This window comes from Camelina sativa, chromosome 14, assembly GCF_000633955.1.
Source record: "Camelina sativa cultivar DH55 chromosome 14, Cs, whole genome shotgun sequence".
Lineage (NCBI taxonomy): Eukaryota > Viridiplantae > Streptophyta > Magnoliopsida > Brassicales > Brassicaceae > Camelina > Camelina sativa.
In genome coordinates, this window is record NC_025698.1 from 15,742,579 (window position 1) to 15,763,325 (window position 20,747).

At 36.1% G+C, this 20,747-nt stretch overlaps 3 protein-coding genes and 1 pseudogene across 5 annotated transcripts; 3 read left to right on the forward strand and 1 right to left on the reverse strand.

Annotated features, from left to right (window-relative positions):
- Positions 1–4,448, forward strand: LOC104741634 (CSC1-like protein ERD4). 3 transcript variants are annotated; one of them, XM_010462524.2, is made up of 8 exons: positions 1–664; positions 1,034–1,194; positions 1,288–1,563; positions 1,651–2,359; positions 2,972–3,092; positions 3,168–3,423; positions 3,514–3,557; positions 3,868–4,448. In XM_010462524.2, exons 1-8 carry the CDS (start codon positions 394–396, stop codon positions 4,205–4,207), a joined length of 2,178 nt encoding a protein of 725 aa, XP_010460826.1. In that variant the 5' UTR covers positions 1–393; the 3' UTR covers positions 4,208–4,448. The 3 variants fall into 3 exon arrangements, with proteins under 3 accessions (XP_010460826.1, XP_010460827.1, XP_019091469.1); XM_010462525.2 differs by lacking the exons at positions 2,972–3,092; positions 3,168–3,423 and adding an exon at positions 2,556–2,811 and having other exon boundaries at positions 3–664; positions 1,651–2,480; positions 3,514–3,744; positions 4,055–4,448; XM_019235924.1 differs by lacking the exons at positions 2,972–3,092; positions 3,168–3,423; positions 3,514–3,557 and adding exons at positions 2,556–2,811; positions 2,902–2,913 and having other exon boundaries at positions 5–664; positions 1,651–2,480; positions 3,836–4,448.
- On the reverse strand, positions 4,740–6,607 carry LOC104741635 (phospholipase A1-Igamma1, chloroplastic-like). The gene has a single exon (XM_010462526.2). The coding sequence runs from the start codon at positions 6,473–6,475 to the stop codon at positions 4,898–4,900; it is 1,578 nt and encodes a 525-aa protein (XP_010460828.1). The 5' UTR covers positions 6,476–6,607; the 3' UTR covers positions 4,740–4,897.
- Positions 8,074–8,920, forward strand: LOC104741636 (photosystem I reaction center subunit psaK, chloroplastic). The gene is made up of 3 exons (XM_010462527.2): positions 8,074–8,251; positions 8,356–8,436; positions 8,513–8,920. The coding sequence occupies exons 1-3, from the start codon at positions 8,168–8,170 to the stop codon at positions 8,738–8,740; spliced, it is 393 nt and encodes a 130-aa protein (XP_010460829.1). The 5' UTR covers positions 8,074–8,167; the 3' UTR covers positions 8,741–8,920.
- LOC104743635 overlaps positions 13,111–20,747 on the forward strand; it is a 14,918-nt pseudogene continuing 7,281 nt past the window's right edge.

Below are 20,747 nucleotides of genomic sequence, written 5' to 3' on the forward strand. Positions count from 1 at the left end.
GCCTTCTCACTTAAACACGCTCTTCACTCTCTTCTCACACCTCTCCCTCTCCCCACCATTTAATCTCTTAATCTACTCACAAATTTTTTGATTCCTCCATAAACAACACAATTCCACAAGATTAAACAAATACTAGAAAAAATATCTTTTTTCTTTTCTGTGAAATAAATAATACATCAAAGACAAAGAACAAAAGAAGAAAAAAAGCCTGTCCTCTCTCACCTGTAAGGGGGCTGTTAATTACCAGAAGAAGCAAGAACAACAACATTACACACTTCCTCTCTTTCTCTAAAAAAAAACGGTTACTTTCCTTCTTTTGTTCTTTAAAAACTGCTACTTTGAGGAATTCGGATTTAGAAAGAAAACAGAGAGCTTGCATCTGGCAAAACCCAGATGGAATTCGGATCTTTTCTTGTGTCCTTAGGGACATCCGCGGCTATCTTCGTCGTTCTCATGCTTCTCTTCACTTGGCTTTCTCGAAAACCCGGTAATGTTACGATTTACTACCCGAATCGGATCATTAAAGGCTTGGAACCATGGGAAGGCACCTCCTTGACTCGAAACCCTTTGGCTTGGATGCGTGAAGCTTTCACTTCTTCTGAACAAGATATTGTTAACGTTTCCGGTGTCGATACTGCTGTTCACTTTGTCTTCTTGAGCACTGGTTCGGTCTCTCTCTCTCTCTCTCTCTCTGTGGGCAACTTTAGTTTGTTCTTAGAGTGGTTACTATTTAAGGATCTTGTGGAATTCTACTAATTTCTGTTGGTTTTGATTTGTGTTTGAGATTTGACCTAAGAAAGTTTCAATCTTTGGGGACAATTTGGGGAGAAAAGTTTCAAAATGATGTTTTTGTTGTTGTCTCTGACAATTCTGTTTTGCTATGCTATGTTATGTTTGGATCTCTGTTTAAATTAAGTAACTTTCTTGTAGCTCATTACTTGTAGATGTTGATATTGTTCAGTTGATGTTCACAAGAACATGACATAGTGTTTCTGATGTCTTGAAATTGGCTTCTTTTGTTTGTTTGACGCAGTTCTTGGGATATTTGCTTGTTCCGGTCTTCTTCTCTTACCGACTCTACTCCCTATAGCCGCAACAGACAACAATTTAAAGACCCGTTCAAAGAACGCCACAGATACCACAAGCAAAGGAACTTTTAGCCAAATTGATAATCTATCAATGGCTAACATCACAGTAAGTAATCACAAACACAAACAAAGACTTCATTTTCAGATATTGCGGTTTTGATCTTCTAAAGCAAAAATGTGTATCCTTTCAACTGAACAGAAAAGAAGTCCGAGGCTTTGGGCGTTCCTAGGAGCTGTTTACTGGATATCTTTGGTCACTTATTTCTTCCTGTGGAAAGCTTATAAGCATGTCTCTACATTGAGAGCTCAAGCTCTCATGTCTACTGATGTAAAACCCGAGCAGTTCGCTATTCTTGTTAGGGATATGCCTCATCCGCCTGACGGACAGACACAGAAAGAGTTCATTGATTCTTATTTCAGAGAAATATACCCTGAGACATTCTACAGATCCCTTGTCGTAACAGAAAACAGCAAGGTATCTATCTGCTTGTTCTGCACTAAAATTTTGTATGCATCATATGTTTAAAACAGTTTTAATCTTTGCTCTTTGTTTGATTTGTAGGTTAATAAGATATGGGAAAAGTTGGAAGGGTACAAGAAGAAACTTGCGCGTGCAGAAGCTATAAATGAAGCCACTAATAACCGACCTACGAATAAAACCGGCATGTGTGGACTAGTTGGTAAACAAGTAGACAGCATTGAGTATTACACGGAGCTAATCAACGAGTCTGTAGCCAAACTAGAAACAGAGCAGAAAGCTGTTCTTGCTGAAAAGCAGCAAACTGCAGCAATTGTTTTCTTCAACAATAGGATTACTGCTGCATCAGCCGCTCAGTCTTTGCACTGCCAGATGGTTGATAAATGGACGGTGATGGAAGCTCCTGAGCCTCGCCAGCTCATATGGAAGAATCTCAATATCAAGCTCTTCGGTAGAATAATACGGCAATACTTCATCTACTTCTTTGTTGCAGTCACCATTCTGTTTTACATGATCCCAATTGCGTTCGTCTCTGCTATCACCACTCTTAAGAATCTTCAGAAGATTATTCCATTCATAAAGCCAGTTGTGGAGTTAACCTCTGTAAGAACTGTTTTGGAGTCTTTCCTTCCTCAGATTGCGCTTCTCGTTTTCTTGGCGATGTTGCCTAAGCTTCTCTTGTTTCTCTCCAAAGCTGAGGGGATTCCATCGCAGAGCCATGCCATTAGGGCTGCTTCGGGGAAGTACTTTTACTTCTCGGTCTTTAATGTCTTCATTGGAGTTACACTTGCAGGGACTTTGTTTAACACAGTGAAGGATATCGCCAAAAATCCTAAACTCGACATGGTTATTAACCTTTTGGCTACTAGCCTTCCTAAGAGTGCGACTTTCTTCTTGACCTATGTTGCTCTCAAGTGAGTTTTTGATCCTCTTGAGTCACATAGCATATATATTGTTCGTTTGTTCTTTAAATCTTATGTTGTTTTCAGGTTCTTTATCGGTTATGGCCTTGAGCTGTCTCGGATCATACCTTTGATAATCTTCCATTTGAAAAAGAAGTTTCTCTGCAAAACCGAAGCAGAGGTGAAAGAAGCTTGGTACCCGGGAGACTTGAGCTATGCGACTAGGGTTCCCGGAGACTTGCTCATCCTCACAATCACGTTCTGCTATTCCGTAATTGCTCCTCTTATCCTCGTATTCGGCGTCACCTACTTCGGTTTAGGCTGGCTCGTCCTTAGGAATCAGGTCAGACTCTCTCCTTTATTACTATACCCATAAAAACTTAGGTTTACAAATGTGATCTTAAACGATTTTATTTGGGGGTATGTATGACAGGCTTTGAAAGTTNCGGGGAAGTACTTTTACTTCTCGGTCTTTAATGTCTTCATTGGAGTTACACTTGCAGGGACTTTGTTTAACACAGTGAAGGATATCGCCAAAAATCCTAAACTCGACATGGTTATTAACCTTTTGGCTACTAGCCTTCCTAAGAGTGCGACTTTCTTCTTGACCTATGTTGCTCTCAAGTGAGTTTTTGATCCTCTTGAGTCACATAGCATATATATTGTTCGTTTGTTCTTTAAATCTTATGTTGTTTTCAGGTTCTTTATCGGTTATGGCCTTGAGCTGTCTCGGATCATACCTTTGATAATCTTCCATTTGAAAAAGAAGTTTCTCTGCAAAACCGAAGCAGAGGTGAAAGAAGCTTGGTACCCGGGAGACTTGAGCTATGCGACTAGGGTTCCCGGAGACTTGCTCATCCTCACAATCACGTTCTGCTATTCCGTAATTGCTCCTCTTATCCTCGTATTCGGCGTCACCTACTTCGGTTTAGGCTGGCTCGTCCTTAGGAATCAGGTCAGACTCTCTCCTTTATTACTATACCCATAAAAACTTAGGTTTACAAATGTGATCTTAAACGATTTTATTTGGGGGTATGTATGACAGGCTTTGAAAGTTTACGTCCCATCATATGAGAGCTATGGAAGAATGTGGCCGCATATTCACCAGCGCATACTAGCAGCTTTGTTTCTATTCCAAGTAGTCATGTTTGGTTACTTAGGAGCCAAGACATTCTTCTACACGGCCCTTGTGATCCCTCTCATCATCACCTCTCTCATCTTCGGTTACGTGTGCCGCCAGAAGTTTTACGGAGGGTTCGAGCACACAGCTCTCGAGGTGGCTTGCCGTGAGCTGAAGCAGAGTCCTGACCTCGAGGAGATTTTCAGAGCATACATTCCTCATAGCTTGAGCACTCACNTTGAAAGTGTACGTCCCATCATATGAGAGCTATGGAAGAATGTGGCCGCATATTCACCAGCGCATACTAGCAGCTTTGTTTCTATTCCAAGTAGTCATGTTTGGTTACTTAGGAGCCAAGACATTCTTCTACACGGCCCTTGTGATCCCTCTCATCATCACCTCTCTCATCTTCGGTTACGTGTGCCGCCAGAAGTTTTACGGAGGGTTCGAGCACACAGCTCTCGAGGTGGCTTGCCGTGAGCTGAAGCAGAGTCCAGACCTCGAGGAGATTTTCAGAGCATACATTCCTCATAGCTTGAGCACTCACAAACCAGACGAACACGAGTTCAAAGGCGCAATGTCTCGTTATCAAGACTTCAATGCAATATCAGCCGCTTAAAAAATTTGAAGCCAATCCCAAATTATCTCATAGATTTGATTTGTTGGCTTTTTTTTAGAATCTCTTTATTGTTGTGTGTGTGAATTTTAGGGTTTGCTTAGGATTCTTCTTTGTATGTGTTCTTGGGTTGTTGTAACTTGTAACTTTGTAAGTTACTTTTAAACATCAACTTGATTTGTCATCATTATGATTCTTCTACTGCTATTTCCTTTTATAAAAAAGATGCAATCTGGTTGGTTCATCACATCATTTATAAGACAGACAATTCTTAAAGCAATTTAGTATTTCTTTTTCCGGAAATTTACAATATAGGCGCCCACTTCTTCAAACGTAATTAGATATGTGATATTCAGATCATTGTTGAAGTCTTTTGAAAAGAAATTGAACTTTTGAATCCAAGAGACAGAGTGTTAAAAGATCACTCCCATGGTTGAATCCGTAAACTATATATTGTCGTTGTTGTTAGATTGTTTTGTTGCTTTAGAAACCTTAACATATCTGTAATTAAGGTTTAATCTGTCACACTGACACGTTCTGTTGCAAATTGTATTTAATATAGCTTCAAACATATATACATTATTGTCACAGTTTGATCTATGTTGATCGAGTAGAAATGTTCTAATCAAAAATCACAAAGACAAAACGATTCAAGAATTAAACGAATAAATGAAATGGAAACTGATTTATTTCTCATAAGCTATAAATCGGTTTTGGTCCGGTCGATAACGGAGAGGGAATATCTTCTGGCGCACGGACGGGCTTCACCCACCTGCCGGTCTGTTTGTTGAGGATCAGACCCTTATGTGCCACTTGGTACCAACAGTCAGGTATTCTTAGATGATCCAACAACATATCTGTGCTCTTGTTCACTGAAGCAACGTCTCTCCTCGCGTTAACCCTAAACCCTGATTTCTTGCTGTGGAAGCCATCCAAAACATGGAGATAAACCTCGAGATTATGAGACCTCGCTAAGTCCGAATCGCGTTTTACGTAAGGCGAACTGAATACATCGAGCTTAAGCTGTGTCCCGACGTGCCGGTAGACCCAATTGAGCCTTGAAGTTATCGGGTTAATTTTGTTTAGTACTTTGTTGAACACGATACCAGGAAGCTTAGGGACAATGTCTTGCTTGTTCACCACACGTAACACCTTGACACCTAAACTGTTTAGCCTTTCCTTGAATGCCAAGTTACCTACTCTTGGCGCACCAAACGAGAACACAGAAACGTTACCAGATAACCCGGGGACATCTCTAGCCGCCTCATAAGCATTCAAAAGCGCCAACGCGCCTCCAAGGCTATGGCCGGTCACGGTTAGGCTCACTTCTTCGCCTCTATCCTTAAAAAACTTCACTAGCCGCTTCACTTCCTCCATCGTCTGCTCAGATGCGCTCTCTTTATTGTACCGTGTGAGTTCGCTTTTCGAGTTATAGATACTAAAAAAACCACTTTGGACCTTGACCACGTTCTTGCCATGTTCTTCCTTGCAATCAAACGGCTCTTTACTCGTCCTAAGATCCATGAACCATTCCGTGGGAGTCACAGTTCCACGCCACGCCACAACAATGTCTCTCCGACCGATCCTCAACGACTCTCTGTCTCCACTCACAGCTACAAACCCCATCCAGTTCGAATCTTTGCTCCATGTCTCTCCCATAGATGAGCTTAAGAACCACTGTGGAACATCGACATGAGACATCGCGTAGATGAATTTGGTTACCTTGTAACCATGTTTAGTTAAACCAAGCTCTTCGAAGAGTTTGTTCCTGTTGAATCTAGAGCTTCCACAGAACTCGGATAAAGGATCGAAATCGAGTGAATCGTAGACGGATTCCACAAATTCTCCATATTTGGTTACTTCTCTCCTCAGCCATGGATGCAGAGGATTGAGAAGATTCTCCCAGTTGTTGCTACCGTGTAGCTCACGCCACATTTTGGATATGTTCTCCCTTGGAGACGCAGCCGGAGTCATCAAATCTCCGCGGTCTAAGAAATCCGCGGCTGAGTATTTAGGAAGCTGAAGCAAAAACGCTAGCGATTTGGTCGAGTCGTTGGAGATTTTGCAGATCCTCCGAGCCACTTGAGACAAATCTTGTTCTTCCTTTCGTGATTTAATGTGCAAGAGGTGTTTCTTGGTAACCAAGAAACCTGGGAGATGTGACTTGACCCGGGTCTTGATAGACTTCCATGCCAGCTTCAATCTCCAGACCCGTTTTGTTCTTCTTCTTCTTAGCTTTCTCAATGGAGTTTTGACCAATGCGTTCTCCATTTCTGAGTTTGTATTTCAGGCTGGTTATGATGAAGATGATAATAATAATTGTGATGTGTTCGATGTGCTTTAGAAATGATCTCTATGTGCTATATAAACGAAGAAACATATAAACTCACACGCGCATATATGTTACTTCTAGGAAGATACTCAGATGCGTAGACGAAGAATAAATGTTTGACCCGGTTTAGTTTTATATATGTATGTGTGTAAGTTAAGCGAAGAGGTTGGTCGATCGCTAATAGAATCAGATCCCCGGTTCAGGTAAACTAACCAGATCCAAAAGCTCTAGATCAATATAATTTTCTAAATTTCCTCTCTTATAAAGGTTTAATATAAGTCAAAACACATCTCATTCTCTCAAAAATGATTTTAGTTGGTCAAAGTAATAATAATACGCCATGTCCATGATGTTAGTTTTCTACAATTTATTCTTTGGCAGCTGAAGGACTTAATAAACAACTACGGCTGCTAGATGTAAATATAATTATGGAGTTGGTTAAAGATTATGTGTTAGGACAAATCAACTCTTAGAAGAGTCTACTGTGTCGGCTTTTGTGTTAGGTTATATAACTTCAATTTTCCTCCTAATAAACGGGTCCACTTATTATGATTTAGAATTATTGCTGCTGGCTTGCTACTGGATAAGAACGTTACATAAAATCCAATAAATATCCAACAAAAAAAAATGTTATTGGCTTACTTTGTTCAAAAAAATAAAATAAAAATGTTACTGGCTGACTAGAGGAAAATAAAGAAACAAACATACCTCATTGTATAATGCATGTAATTTGACGTGCATTTCCGACCAACTGGATTAAACCTAGTTGATCATTTAAAATTCGGTGAGAAATTAATCTTTGTAAAAAGGATTATGCTAGTTTAAATTGTGGATAAGTTGATCAATTTAAAACTAGCATAATTATGTTTTCGAAAGATAATTAATCATATGATTATGCTAGTTTATACTATCTAAACATAATAATATTGTGGATAAATTGATGATTGTGTATGAAAGAAAATCTTGTGGTGGACTTCAAGTGGCTTATTAAGGTTGATGATTGTGGTAGATAAGAATTTCTAAGTTATATTAATGTTGAAAGGAATGGATTTAACCAAAACAAAATAGTTCATGTACGATGATTGATTTGAAAAAACTTAATTCACAAACAATAGGGTAATGAATTGACCAACTCGAAAGTGTTCTTCAAGGCAAGTTCGTCCGCACATCAACGATAAGACATCCTTCCTATTCTCAGTCTTACCCTTCTTCTCTTGAAACAATTACAAAAGTACCACTAAATCGTACAGTAGACACTAGCCTTTCCCATGGCCACTCATGTGTTGTTGAGAACTATAAATACAATATTATGATTCGATTATTTTCAAAAACCAGACCACGGTCCAATATTATGCTGAGGTTTAATTAAGTATAGATGGGCCTGCATGTGAAGCCCATATAAGAAAGGATCGTTCTGAAGAAGACGATGAGGACACCCTTATCCAGAGTTAAAATCGGCCAATAGACACTTGACGAGTCAGCAAGAAGTAACCTAAACAGAATCCATTTCTGTGATCGTCAAAGCCACACGATGATCTTTGGCTAAATCATTTTAAAGACTGTTAGAAGAACAAAACTGATCTGATAGCACAAGAAAAATAAAAGAGTTTGAGATTCAATCTAAAAAAAAAATGGCGAGCACTATGATGACTACATTGCCACAGTTCAATGGTCTTCGAGCCACCAAAATCTCCGCAGCTCCTGTTCAAGGCCTGGTTAGTATTTTTCAAATTTTCTTGATTCAATCTTTAGATGATGATATTATAAAAAATGGTTAATTATATATGAAATGTTTTTGTTTTGTTTTAAACGCTACTAGGCAAGTGTTCAGCCCATGAGACGCAAGGGAAATGGAGCTTTGGGTGCCAAGTGTGACTTCATTGGTTCATCAACAAATCTGGTAATGAAAGAGATAAAACAAAATTATATGTACAGTAATTAAGTTTTAAGCAATGATTAAATCACATTTTGATTAGATAATGGTAACATCGACGACGCTGATGCTATTCGCTGGGAGGTTCGGACTAGCGCCATCAGCCAATAGAAAGGCGACAGCTGGACTTAGGCTGGAGGCACGTGACTCGGGTCTACAAACGGGCGACCCTGCGGGGTTCACGCTCGCTGACACATTGGCTTGTGGTACCGTTGGTCATGTCATCGGCGTTGGAGTTGTCCTCGGCCTCAAAAACATCGGTGCTATTTAAAAGTTGTTGAAGCTCTTTTATTTGAATATGTAAAATTTGTAGATTTTTATAACAATGCTCTCATGAACCGGAGGGAGGTCCAATGGAAGTTGCAAGTCTTTATGTTTATAATGTTTGGATCGCATTTCATTCTCTTTCATATATGTGTTTGTTTTTCTTCGAAGCCTAGCTAGGATTTTGTCTTAGTTAGATCTTAAAGTTTTTGTTTTGTGGAGTTTTCTGGTCCGAGGATTTGATGCATATAGTGTCATTTTGCATATTTCATATAGTCTATGCTCTCGTTGGTACACCAACAAGATATATATACATATGTTCCGTTGCAATTCAATTTCATATAATATTTTGCAAGTCTAGCATTTTACAAAACATGGAGAAAAAGGGTTTCACGAAGGTTTTCCGATTCTTGTTTGGCTTGTTGATCCATGTTTAATTTGTTTGTCATCTAATAATATAGATGTGTATTTAACAAAAAAAATAATAATAATATAGATGTACTAGATGATGGAGTCTGGAGATAATCTTCCAAAAAAGTTGATAAAAGTGTTCGATTAAGTGACGCCAAAAGCCTAAAACTAGAGTTCAGTTTAATTTAAAACATTCTTTTGAGCTATATATTCTTATGCTTAATTGTTTTTTTTGATTAATTAGGCATCAAATCTGCAGTGTGTTATATATAGTTCGAACTGATGGTTACTGTTACATATTTACTTCTTACATTAGTCGTTTGGGCATTAGGAAAATGAGGCTCCCCTATAACATGGTCAGACGACACTACTACTATTGCTTTCTGTCTCCTCCATTATTGGTTTTTACTCTAGTGCTCCACTGGTTCCATATTCAAAGATTATAAAAACTACATACGTAATAATAAATAATGTCAAAATGAGTCGTTTTTAATTGTTTTTTTTATAGTTAAAGTAAATAAGTCGTTAACGTTACACACTTAGATATTATTCAGGGACTACCTTCTCTTCTCTAAACAATTCCTCTTCTATAATTTTAACTTCTTATTCGGGAAATGCCAAGATTTGGGAATAGGCGAGGAAGTTTTCCACGTTTTTTCATAGATAACCGTTTCCTGTTTGAGAATATAAGAGAACCTCCTGATGAATCCCTAGAACTTGCAGTTAGGGAAGCCTCAACATCGAGTCAAGCGATGGTAAAAGAGTCTACATTGGAAGATCCACGTGACGTGAGCCACAAATATGTTATTTTTAGGTCGCCTCTGATGGAGTACATTTGAATGCCACTTTACTTAGATGATTACCGTATGATACTTGGATTATTTACAATTAATTTTTATCAAATATTATAACTTTATTTCGACTTGGTTTTCACATCTATTTTCAGTTCTCTTTTTTATTGTTTGTAATTTTGTATCGAATTAATATTGTCGTTTTGGAATACGAGTCACATAGACCCAATCAGAATTAAAAGCTAGGCCCATACAGTTTTTATTTGTAGTAAACTTGAAACTTCTCAGTGTTCCATAGGAAACTTGCCAAAAGACAGCATGCTCGCATGGTGGCACATTGGTATTGGATCTTGTAACTAAAAAGTATAAAGTCATTAACTTACAGTTTCCAGTTTGATCATTAGTGTATATACAAATTCTGCTTCAACTTGAATTTGTTGGATACTTCCGGCAAACATATATAATTTGAAACAAATGAATAAATAAATTTGGGAAAAAGACTTCATGGTACTCGATCGACCATCATCGATGTCGAGGTCGTGTGATTAATGAGTACTATTTCATTTTTTTTTATTCAGTGATTTAATTTTAGTTATCTTAGTGCATGCATGTGCAAACATATGTTGAGTCAAAGTCGGATCTAGTGCTAAGGCGTTTTTAAAGATCTCAACGAGGAATACAAACTATTAGCCCACTCGTAATAAATTTTGTAACTGAAAAAAATCAGAAGAACTGCATTTATAAATTGAAACTTGAACTCAGAGAATAATAATAAAGTCAAGTAGTAAATTGAATCCGACAACAAATGGTTCATTTTTCATTTTTTTTTTGTTTTTTGTAATCTATAGTATCATGAAATTTAATGGGAAAAAGACAAAAATTTGTGTAAGTTGAGGCATTCAAATCGAAAACAGGCATTGCCAAAAAGAGAAAGCGAAGATGATAAAAACGATAGTTGCACTTGTGTTCTCCGGATCTTTCCTTCTCTCATTCATTGCGAGACATTATCTTCCGTGTGGACCATTGGCATATTCACCTTTGGAGATCTTTTTACTTATCCACTGACCACTGTTATGAGCCAATGATGCATATTGCATAGTTAGAGTTATCATTATACTGTCTTTTCGTTAAAGATAATATATTGACAATTTAAACATTTACACACTTAGAAAAAAAATTCTAAACAAATGACCAGCAAAATCCCCTATATAATAAAACAGAAGTACATAACATTATTTTGTAGTCTATATAATTTTAATAAGTTGGTTACATATATGTTATACATTAATGATAGATTAATTAGTTACAAATATGTTATACCAAAATTCTTAAAGAGAATATTCTAAAGAATCATATCATCTAACTTACCATATTAATTTCTTTTATTAAATTATTCATCAAATAAATTCTTTTGATATCTAACTTAACATATTAATTTGTTAACTATCATTATACTTCACCTTTTATTTTTATATATGAGTCTATTTTGTAAAACAAATAAATTATCATATTATTTATTATAATTAAAAATATTTTTATTTCTAGATATACCATAAGTTGAATTTTAACAACAAATATAAATTATTCAATCTATAAAATATTCAAGCTTTAGTAATATTATTCTTTAAATATAAAATCAATTGAATAATTTTACTGAGTAACATGTCAAAATTTGAATATTTAAATTCAAATTTACAAAATTATGTCTTATAATGACATTCAAGTCATGATGTAGAATATACATTGTTGAAATAACTTCACATATATAACCTAATACAACATATTAAAATTTTATTTTAAAATATAAAATATACAAAATTTCGTATAATATAATTATCTAGAATCATTAACAATATAAAACTTACAAAATAAGTGTCTTTTTTCAAGCCATCATATTTAGCATATGATTTTATTGCATAATATTTTATCCAAAAAAACTTTTAAAAACAATCACATAAATTATATTTTATATAAAAATTATAATATAAATAAAATGAATTTCAACCCGTGCTATCTAGTTATGTTATAAATTGCTAACTAACTTATACTGATCAGCGATTTGTTCTTAAGCACAAATCATGTTAAAATTTGCAAATTAGAGTGGTCTATATGTTTTTTTAATGAAATTTTATTTCTATTGTAATTTTGATATATCTATATTTTAATCGCCATATATATAATCTAAGAACATTAACATATTATATGTTTTCAAGGAAAATTTACTTCGTGGGCTGTTAAGTTGTTTAATGGCATATCGATTACGAAAAGAGATTAATTCACGAAGTAATTAATATAACTGAAATGATAGGTTAGTGACAATTTTGATAAAACATTCGAGTTGATTTCGTCTCTTGTTGGCCAACTATACTATAGAAACGTTGATATAAAAGGTACATCTGCTCGTGTGCACTATAATCTACTTTGATTCCGAAGACAATTTCTATTAGTTTTCTGATTTGTTTTGAAAAAGGAAAAATACAATTCTTTTCATTGTCTTGTGACCAATGTATCTTGGAAACTTTGGGACAGAGAGTTGAAAAATCTTTGGTCTAGTAGGGACTTGCAAGCTAGAGAGAAGTCGTGCTTTCAACTTTGTCTTTCAACTTTGTTACATGCACTGCCATTATTTTATGATCTTATGGATTTAGGAAAAGTCTTCTCATTCATTATTTGTTTATTTTAAGAAAATGATTGTTTTCATTTGATAGCTAAGTAAGATTTAAGAAACATACTAATTGTCAAAGTGTTCGTTGTAAATCTAATACTATCATTTTTCGAATGAAAATGTTTGTAAACTTGGACCATCAACCAAATTGGTCTCGTTACTTTAGAACATCTAGATTTTTTTTATATTGGGTATTCATATTAAATAAATTATAAATTTTCTCATTGAATTAGATAGTACTTTTTCTTTGGGCAAAACAATTAGTACTATTACTTTGTTATTTTCAAAATATACTAAAAAATGGATAAAATCATTATATAAAGTCATCTGGAGTAATATCATCATTATTTAATTTATATATTTTTAAATGAGTGTAAGAAAATTAAAAAAAAAAAAAAAAAGCAGAAAAAAGGTAGTGATTGTTTTACTCATAAAGCTTTTTGACTTTTCGGGCAAAAAAATCTCCAAATATATATATGGATGGATCTCTCTTCATTTCTTTCTGTTAGTGTAAGCAGTGACGCATTCATTTTTTTTTATTTTATTTTCATCTTCTCTATAAAATCTCATTTCTCTCAGAATCTGCCAAAGGAGAGCTTACGCCAGAGAGAGAGAGAGAGTCACCTTTTCTCCGGCCAAAAATGAGGTTCTTCCGTTTACGTCTTTCCTGATTGATTTTTTTTTTTTTTTCCAAATCTCCGGCGGCGAGATTGCACTCTCGAGGTTTTCGTTTTTCTCCATTTCGCTTGCCTTTTATCGATTGATTAAGTCTGTTGTAACAGTGAATCTTAAAAACGAATCGATTACGTGATTTCTTCTTAATACAATACTGTTCATGGATAGATAGAGAGAGAGAGAGAGAGAGAGAGAGCGCCATCTGACCTTTTTTTGGTTTTTGTTATTCTCCAGAGTTTTATGAGAATCTATGCTTTAAACTGCTTACTTTTGGGTGGTGCTTGTCTCTGTTCTTCCTTTTTTGGGATTAAAGTTTTGTTTTATCTCCAATGCAAATAGCTTTTTCCCAACTTTTTTTCTCCCCATTTGTATTCATTGAGTTCATAACCACAAAATCATTGATTTCTGTATTCTTTTTTTTAAATTGCAGATTGGAGGATTGTTAGTTACTTGTGATTGTGATGTGTAGTGTTTTGAGAGGATAATAAACTTCGAAAGCAGAGGGACTTTTAATTGTGTGTTGAGGAAGAAGAAGATGGGGTTTGAGCCGTTGGATTGGTATTGTAAGCCGGTGCTGAATGGTGTGTGGACAAAAACAGTGGATTATGCATTTGGTGGATACACTCCTTGTGCTATTGACTCTTTTGTGCTTGGCATCTCTCATCTTGTTCTCTTGATTCTGTGTCTTTATCGCTTATGGCTCACTTCCAAGGATCACAAAGTTGTCAAGTTCTGCTTGAGGTCGAAATGGTATAACTATTTTCTGGCTCTTTTGGCTGCTTATGGTACTGGTGAGCCTTTGTTTAGATTGGTTATGAGGATCTCTGTCTTGGATTTGGATGGAGCTGGGTTCCCTACGTATGAGGTTCGTGTAATCACCTCTTTTGCTCTTTTTTTGTTTTTTGTTTTTGTTGCTCTGTACGTTTTATCTGAAAGATGCTGTTGTTTTGTGCTTTCTTTGGCAGGCGTTCATGTTGGTCCTTGAAGCTTTCGCTTGGGGTTCTGCATTGGTTATGACTGTTGTGGAAACTAAAACGTATATCCATGAACTCCGTTGGTATGTCAGATTTGCTGTCATTTACGCTCTTGTGGGAGACATGGTGCTGTTAAATCTTGTTCTTTCAGTCAAGGAGTACTATAGCAGGTTGGTTAATTTTGCAATCTATGTGGTTTATGGAAAGTCGTTGCATTTGGTCTGCAGGATGGCCTTATACTGTATATGTCATTTTTTTTTTTTTTTTTTTTGCAGTTTTAAACTGTATCTTTACATAAGCGAGGTGGCAGTTCAGGTTTGCACATTTAGACTCTTTTTTTGCATTCTCGAAACTGCTCTTTACCATCTGCTGTGTCTAAATCAGGCTATAGATGATACAACTGTCTTTTGATAATGACGTTGAGGGTGGCTTTTGGATCCAGGTTGCATTTGGAATTCTCTTGTTTGTGTATTTCCCTAATTTGGATCCCCACCCTGGTTACACCCCAGTGGGGACTGAAAATTCGGAGGATTCTGAGTATGAAGAGCTTCCTGGAGGAGAAAATATATGTCCTGAGCGGCATGCAAATTTATTTGACAGTATGTCACTCTACATTTCTCATTCACCGTTTGAACTTAGTTATCTATATGCATTTCTATTTTATTGTGAGAATCACCACAGCATCTCTGATCTCTTTTCACTTACTACCTATCTAAGTTGGAATTTCTTCTGAGCTTAAATATTTCCCTGAATCTATAAATTTCTAATGGAGTGCTAATAGTTGGTAACCGGTCATTATAAGTGTTTTCAAATCTAAAAAGCGAGTTGTCTATAGTATTTTCTTTTTAACTTCTGCTTCCGTTCTCTATAGAAATGAACTTAGGAAAACTGGAATGTGACTGTGAGACCGAAGTTTTTGCATAGGGGTCATCACTTTGACTAAGCCGCAACATTTTGTATAGTAGATTCTTCAATATTTGTTGAACTTTGACTATTATGTACCTTACCAATATATTTTTACCCCATAGGAATCTTCTTTTCATGGTTGAATCCGTTGATGACTCTGGGATCTAAACGGCCTCTCACGGAGAAGGATGTATGGCATCTAGACACTTGGGATAAAACTGAAACTCTCATGAGGAGGTATTTTTTTTATAAATCATATTTGTTATAATACTGTCTATGACTGGCATGGTTGCGTGATATAATTTCATCTCCTTTTCTAGCTTCCAGATGTCATGGGATAAGGAACTAGAAAAGCCCAAACCGTGGCTCTTGAGAGCACTGAATAGCAGCCTTGGGGGAAGGTAAAGAGAAACATCTTTGCAGTCATGTGTTCTCATATCTTTGGAACTTGAATTGATTGTTTGGGCTTTGTCATGATATGTAATTATGTATGGAAGCATTTGGTTGTAATTGTTAATGCATTATGAACTGTTTTAATGCATGTCAACTAGGATAATAAATGTGTTACTTTTCTGGTCGTAATATGCCAAATATTTCTCATCCTTATGAACTGTTTGTCTTACGGAAACCTGTTTCTGCATTTTGTAGGTTTTGGTGGGGTGGGTTCTGGAAGGTACGTTTGTTTCTCTTTCTTGTGTTTTTATTTATTTATTTACATTATTCCGTAACAATCTTTTTCTTTGTCTATGTAATAATATTGATGGCTTCGGAGGTCTTATATTTCCTAAATGATGTGTTTTGTAACTGGTTAATTAAGTGTTTTGACATTGTATCATAGATTGGGAATGACTGTTCACAATTCGTGGGGCCTCTTCTACTGAATGAGCTCCTAAAGGTTTGTTCCTTTCCCTTTTTTTCTTTTCCCAGTGCACATTGTGCTTGAACCTGTTTAACACGATGCTCTGTAATTTGGCCATTCACATGGATTGCTCAGATGGATTCATATTTCTACTGGCTAAAATTAGTGTTTAAACGTTCTTGGTAGATTCACAATCCTATCATCCTTTGGATATTATGTTCTGACGATATCTCTTAATGTGGTCTTGAAACTTTTTGCAGTCAATGCAACTTAATGAACCAGCGTGGATAGGTTACATCTATGCAATCTCAATCTTTGTTGGAGTGGTATGCAACAAATAACTTTTATCTCCCCTTCCTTTTTTATCTCTTGCATGGACTTCATAGGAAATATCTATGCATTCTCAATCTTTGTTGGAGGGATATGAAACAAAATCTCTTGTTTCTGTGGCCTCTTTTCTCTCTTGCTAGGACTTCATGGTAATATTGACCTAGGGTAGATTCTACGAATTGTAGCTCCAGTTTTACTTTCTAAAGCTGGCAGCTGGGTATATTTTCTGTCGGATTCGAGAGTTGGTAGTTTTTGTATTGTTAATACTTTTGCATTTTTTAAGGGGTTTTGTGTGGTAGTTCAGGGTGAGACTTTGACCAAGAGACGCCTTAAGCGCTTTATGTTGATTTTGACAATTTCAGGTGTTGGGGGTTCTATGTGAAGCTCAATATTTCCAAAATGTGATGCGTGTTGGTTACCGGCTAAGGTCTGCACTGGTAAGATGAAGTTTCACATCAATTATCTTGTGCTACTTAGTTTTTATTTTTTGTTGCTATGCTTCTCATGTTTTCATTCAAAATATATACTGATTTGTCTGTTGAAAACTATAACAGATGCTTTTAGATTGCTTATTTCTGCTGATGACTTCCTCCCTTAATAGATTGCTGCTGTGTTCCGAAAATCGTTGAGGCTAACTAACGAGGGCCGTAAGAAGTTTCAAACAGGAAAAATAACGAACTTAATGACGACTGATGCTGAGTCGCTGCAGGTATATATCTTTGTTGCCTTTTCCTTCCTTAGCTTTGTCTATTTTTCAATATTATTTTTTACTGCATAGTTGTAAATCCTCTTCCTCAAAATATGAGTCTCAAATGCTGTTTACCAAGACAATCCTCTTCCTGTAAGTTATCGACTGAATCTGAAAGCCAATCATAGGAATCTAAGAGTTCTTTCAATGCGGTTGTAGGAGTTGGATTTTCCTTGATTAGCCAATAAACTTTAATTTGCTTGATATGTAGGCAAAAAGTTACCTTTGGACAATGCTTTTTTTTTTTTTTTCTTTGAATATAATGTTAAATTAATTCAAGAAAAAAATAGCGTTCTCTTTACAACTTGTCTGATGGTTACTACAACTTTGGACAATGCTTTTATCTAAGCTTTGGCTTGAAATCGAAGTGTTTACCTAGCTGATAGCTGTTCTTATTCCTAATTTTCTCCTGTTTGTGACAGCAAATCTGCCAATCACTTCATACCATGTGGTCAGCGCCATTTCGTATAATTGTAGCGCTGGTTCTCCTCTACCAACAATTGGGTGTTGCCTCAATCATCGGTGCATTGTTTCTTGTTCTTATGTTCCCTATACAGGTTCTTATATCTTTATAATTCCTCATGATCTCTGTTATTTTGATTTTGAGTGCTTATTTCTCGTTTGTTTTCCAATCTCAATTATTTTTCAGATCAATGACTATGATTTATTTTCTTGTTTTCATAACCAGACTGTTATTATAAGCAAAACACAGAAGTTAACAAAAGAAGGGTTGCAGCGTACTGACAAGAGAATTGGCCTAATGAATGAGGTTTTAGCCGCAATGGACACAGTGAAGTATGATATATTGGAACCTGATGTTTCTTTTTTGCATAGTTGGATGTTTGAGGCAATGTTTTAACTCACTAAACCAATACACTGTAGGTGTTATGCTTGGGAAAACAGTTTTCAGTCCAAGGTTCAAACTGTACGTGATGATGAATTATCTTGGTTCCGAAAAGCACAACTCCTGTCAGCGGTATGGCTTGAGTGCAGTGACTGTTATATTAATTGCTTCTAATTCTATAGACTGTATACATAGTGTGCATAGTTGTCTTGGTCATATACTGGTCGCTCTCCTGATAGTATGTATATAAAGACAAATCCAAGCTGCTCGTCGAATTAAATGCCTTTGACCATTTTGAGAATGGTATCCATCAAGAATCAAGATGTGTTGAGGGCATTTTCTCTACTTCTCTAGTTCAGTGAATATTGTTTCAGTTGTCGCGGCCATGTGTAGCAGCATTCTTAACATATATTGCATTAATGTATTTCGATTTCCTCTTTGATGTTAATTTCTGACTCATTTTTTGGTCTTCTGTTTGTTCTGCAGTTTAATATGTTCATACTAAACAGCATTCCTGTCTTCGTGACTGTTGTTTCATTTGGTGTGTTCTCATTGCTTGGAGGAGATCTGACACCTGCAAGAGCGTTTACGTCACTTTCTCTATTCTCTGTGCTTCGTTTTCCTTTATTTATGCTTCCGANAGTTCAGGGTGAGACTTTGACCAAGAGACGCCTTAAGCGCTTTATGTTGATTTTGACAATTTCAGGTGTTGGGGGTTCTATGTGAAGCTCAATATTTCCAAAATGTGATGCGTGTTGGTTACCGGCTAAGGTCTGCACTGGTAAGATGAAGTTTCACATCAATTATCTTGTGCTACTTAGTTTTTATTTTTTGTTGCTATGCTTCTCATGTTTTCATTCAAAATATATACTGATTTGTCTGTTGAAAACTATAACAGATGCTTTTAGATTGCTTATTTCTGCTGATGACTTCCTCCCTTAATAGATTGCTGCTGTGTTCCGAAAATCGTTGAGGCTAACTAACGAGGGCCGTAAGAAGTTTCAAACAGGAAAAATAACGAACTTAATGACGACTGATGCTGAGTCGCTGCAGGTATATATCTTTGTTGCCTTTTCCTTCCTTAGCTTTGTCTATTTTTCAATATTATTTTTTACTGCATAGTTGTAAATCCTCTTCCTCAAAATATGAGTCTCAAATGCTGTTTACCAAGACAATCCTCTTCCTGTAAGTTATCGACTGAATCTGAAAGCCAATCATAGGAATCTAAGAGTTCTTTCAATGCGGTTGTAGGAGTTGGATTTTCCTTGATTAGCCAATAAACTTTAATTTGCTTGATATGTAGGCAAAAAGTTACCTTTGGACAATGCTTTTTTTTTTTTTTTCTTTGAATATAATGTTAAATTAATTCAAGAAAAAAATAGCGTTCTCTTTACAACTTGTCTGATGGTTACTACAACTTTGGACAATGCTTTTATCTAAGCTTTGGCTTGAAATCGAAGTGTTTACCTAGCTGATAGCTGTTCTTATTCCTAATTTTCTCCTGTTTGTGACAGCAAATCTGCCAATCACTTCATACCATGTGGTCAGCGCCATTTCGTATAATTGTAGCGCTGGTTCTCCTCTACCAACAATTGGGTGTTGCCTCAATCATCGGTGCATTGTTTCTTGTTCTTATGTTCCCTATACAGGTTCTTATATCTTTATAATTCCTCATGATCTCTGTTATTTTGATTTTGAGTGCTTATTTCTCGTTTGTTTTCCAATCTCAATTATTTTTCAGATCAATGACTATGATTTATTTTCTTGTTTTCATAACCAGACTGTTATTATAAGCAAAACACAGAAGTTAACAAAAGAAGGGTTGCAGCGTACTGACAAGAGAATTGGCCTAATGAATGAGGTTTTAGCCGCAATGGACACAGTGAAGTATGATATATTGGAACCTGATGTTTCTTTTTTGCATAGTTGGATGTTTGAGGCAATGTTTTAACTCACTAAACCAATACACTGTAGGTGTTATGCTTGGGAAAACAGTTTTCAGTCCAAGGTTCAAACTGTACGTGATGATGAATTATCTTGGTTCCGAAAAGCACAACTCCTGTCAGCGGTATGGCTTGAGTGCAGTGACTGTTATATTAATTGCTTCTAATTCTATAGACTGTATACATAGTGTGCATAGTTGTCTTGGTCATATACTGGTCGCTCTCCTGATAGTATGTATATAAAGACAAATCCAAGCTGCTCGTCGAATTAAATGCCTTTGACCATTTTGAGAATGGTATCCATCAAGAATCAAGATGTGTTGAGGGCATTTTCTCTACTTCTCTAGTTCAGTGAATATTGTTTCAGTTGTCGCGGCCATGTGTAGCAGCATTCTTAACATATATTGCATTAATGTATTTCGATTTCCTCTTTGATGTTAATTTCTGACTCATTTTTTGGTCTTCTGTTTGTTCTGCAGTTTAATATGTTCATACTAAACAGCATTCCTGTCTTCGTGACTGTTGTTTCATTTGGTGTGTTCTCATTGCTTGGAGGAGATCTGACACCTGCAAGAGCGTTTACGTCACTTTCTCTATTCTCTGTGCTTCGTTTTCCTTTATTTATGCTTCCGAACATTATAACTCAGGTGACTTTCCAAAAGTGTTTCTTGAACCTTGTATTCATGTCCAGTATGATAAATATGACATCAGTAGTAATGATTGCTTCTAATTGTTCTTTTTATATTTAACCTCTACCTCTTTTTGAACAGTCATTTGTCATAAATTTTTTTTGCAGATGCTGACCAAGTTTTACTTTTGTAGATGGTAAATGCTAATGTATCCTTGAACCGTTTGGAGGAGGTACTAT

Excerpts from the sequence above, each read along its gene's own strand:
- LOC104741636 (XM_010462527.2), top strand. The coding sequence starts at position 8,168 with ATGGCGAGCACTATGATGACTACATTGCCACAGTTCAATGGTCTTCGA. Across the intron at positions 8,252-8,355 it reads CAGCTCCTGTTCAAGGCCTG|GCAAGTGTTCAGCCCATGAG; the intron begins GTTAGTATTTTT and ends AAACGCTACTAG. Across the intron at positions 8,437-8,512 it reads TTGGTTCATCAACAAATCTG|ATAATGGTAACATCGACGAC; the intron begins GTAATGAAAGAG and ends CATTTTGATTAG.
- LOC104741635 (XM_010462526.2), bottom strand. The coding sequence starts at position 6,475 with ATGGAGAACGCATTGGTCAAAACTCCATTGAGAAAGCTAAGAAGAAGA.
- LOC104741634 (XM_010462524.2), top strand. The coding sequence starts at position 394 with ATGGAATTCGGATCTTTTCTTGTGTCCTTAGGGACATCCGCGGCTATC. Across the intron at positions 1,195-1,287 it reads TATCAATGGCTAACATCACA|AAAAGAAGTCCGAGGCTTTG; the intron begins GTAAGTAATCAC and ends TCAACTGAACAG. Across the intron at positions 2,360-2,971 it reads CATTGGAGTTACACTTGCAG|GGACTTTGTTTAACACAGTG; the intron begins GGACTTTGTTTA and ends TTACACTTGCAG.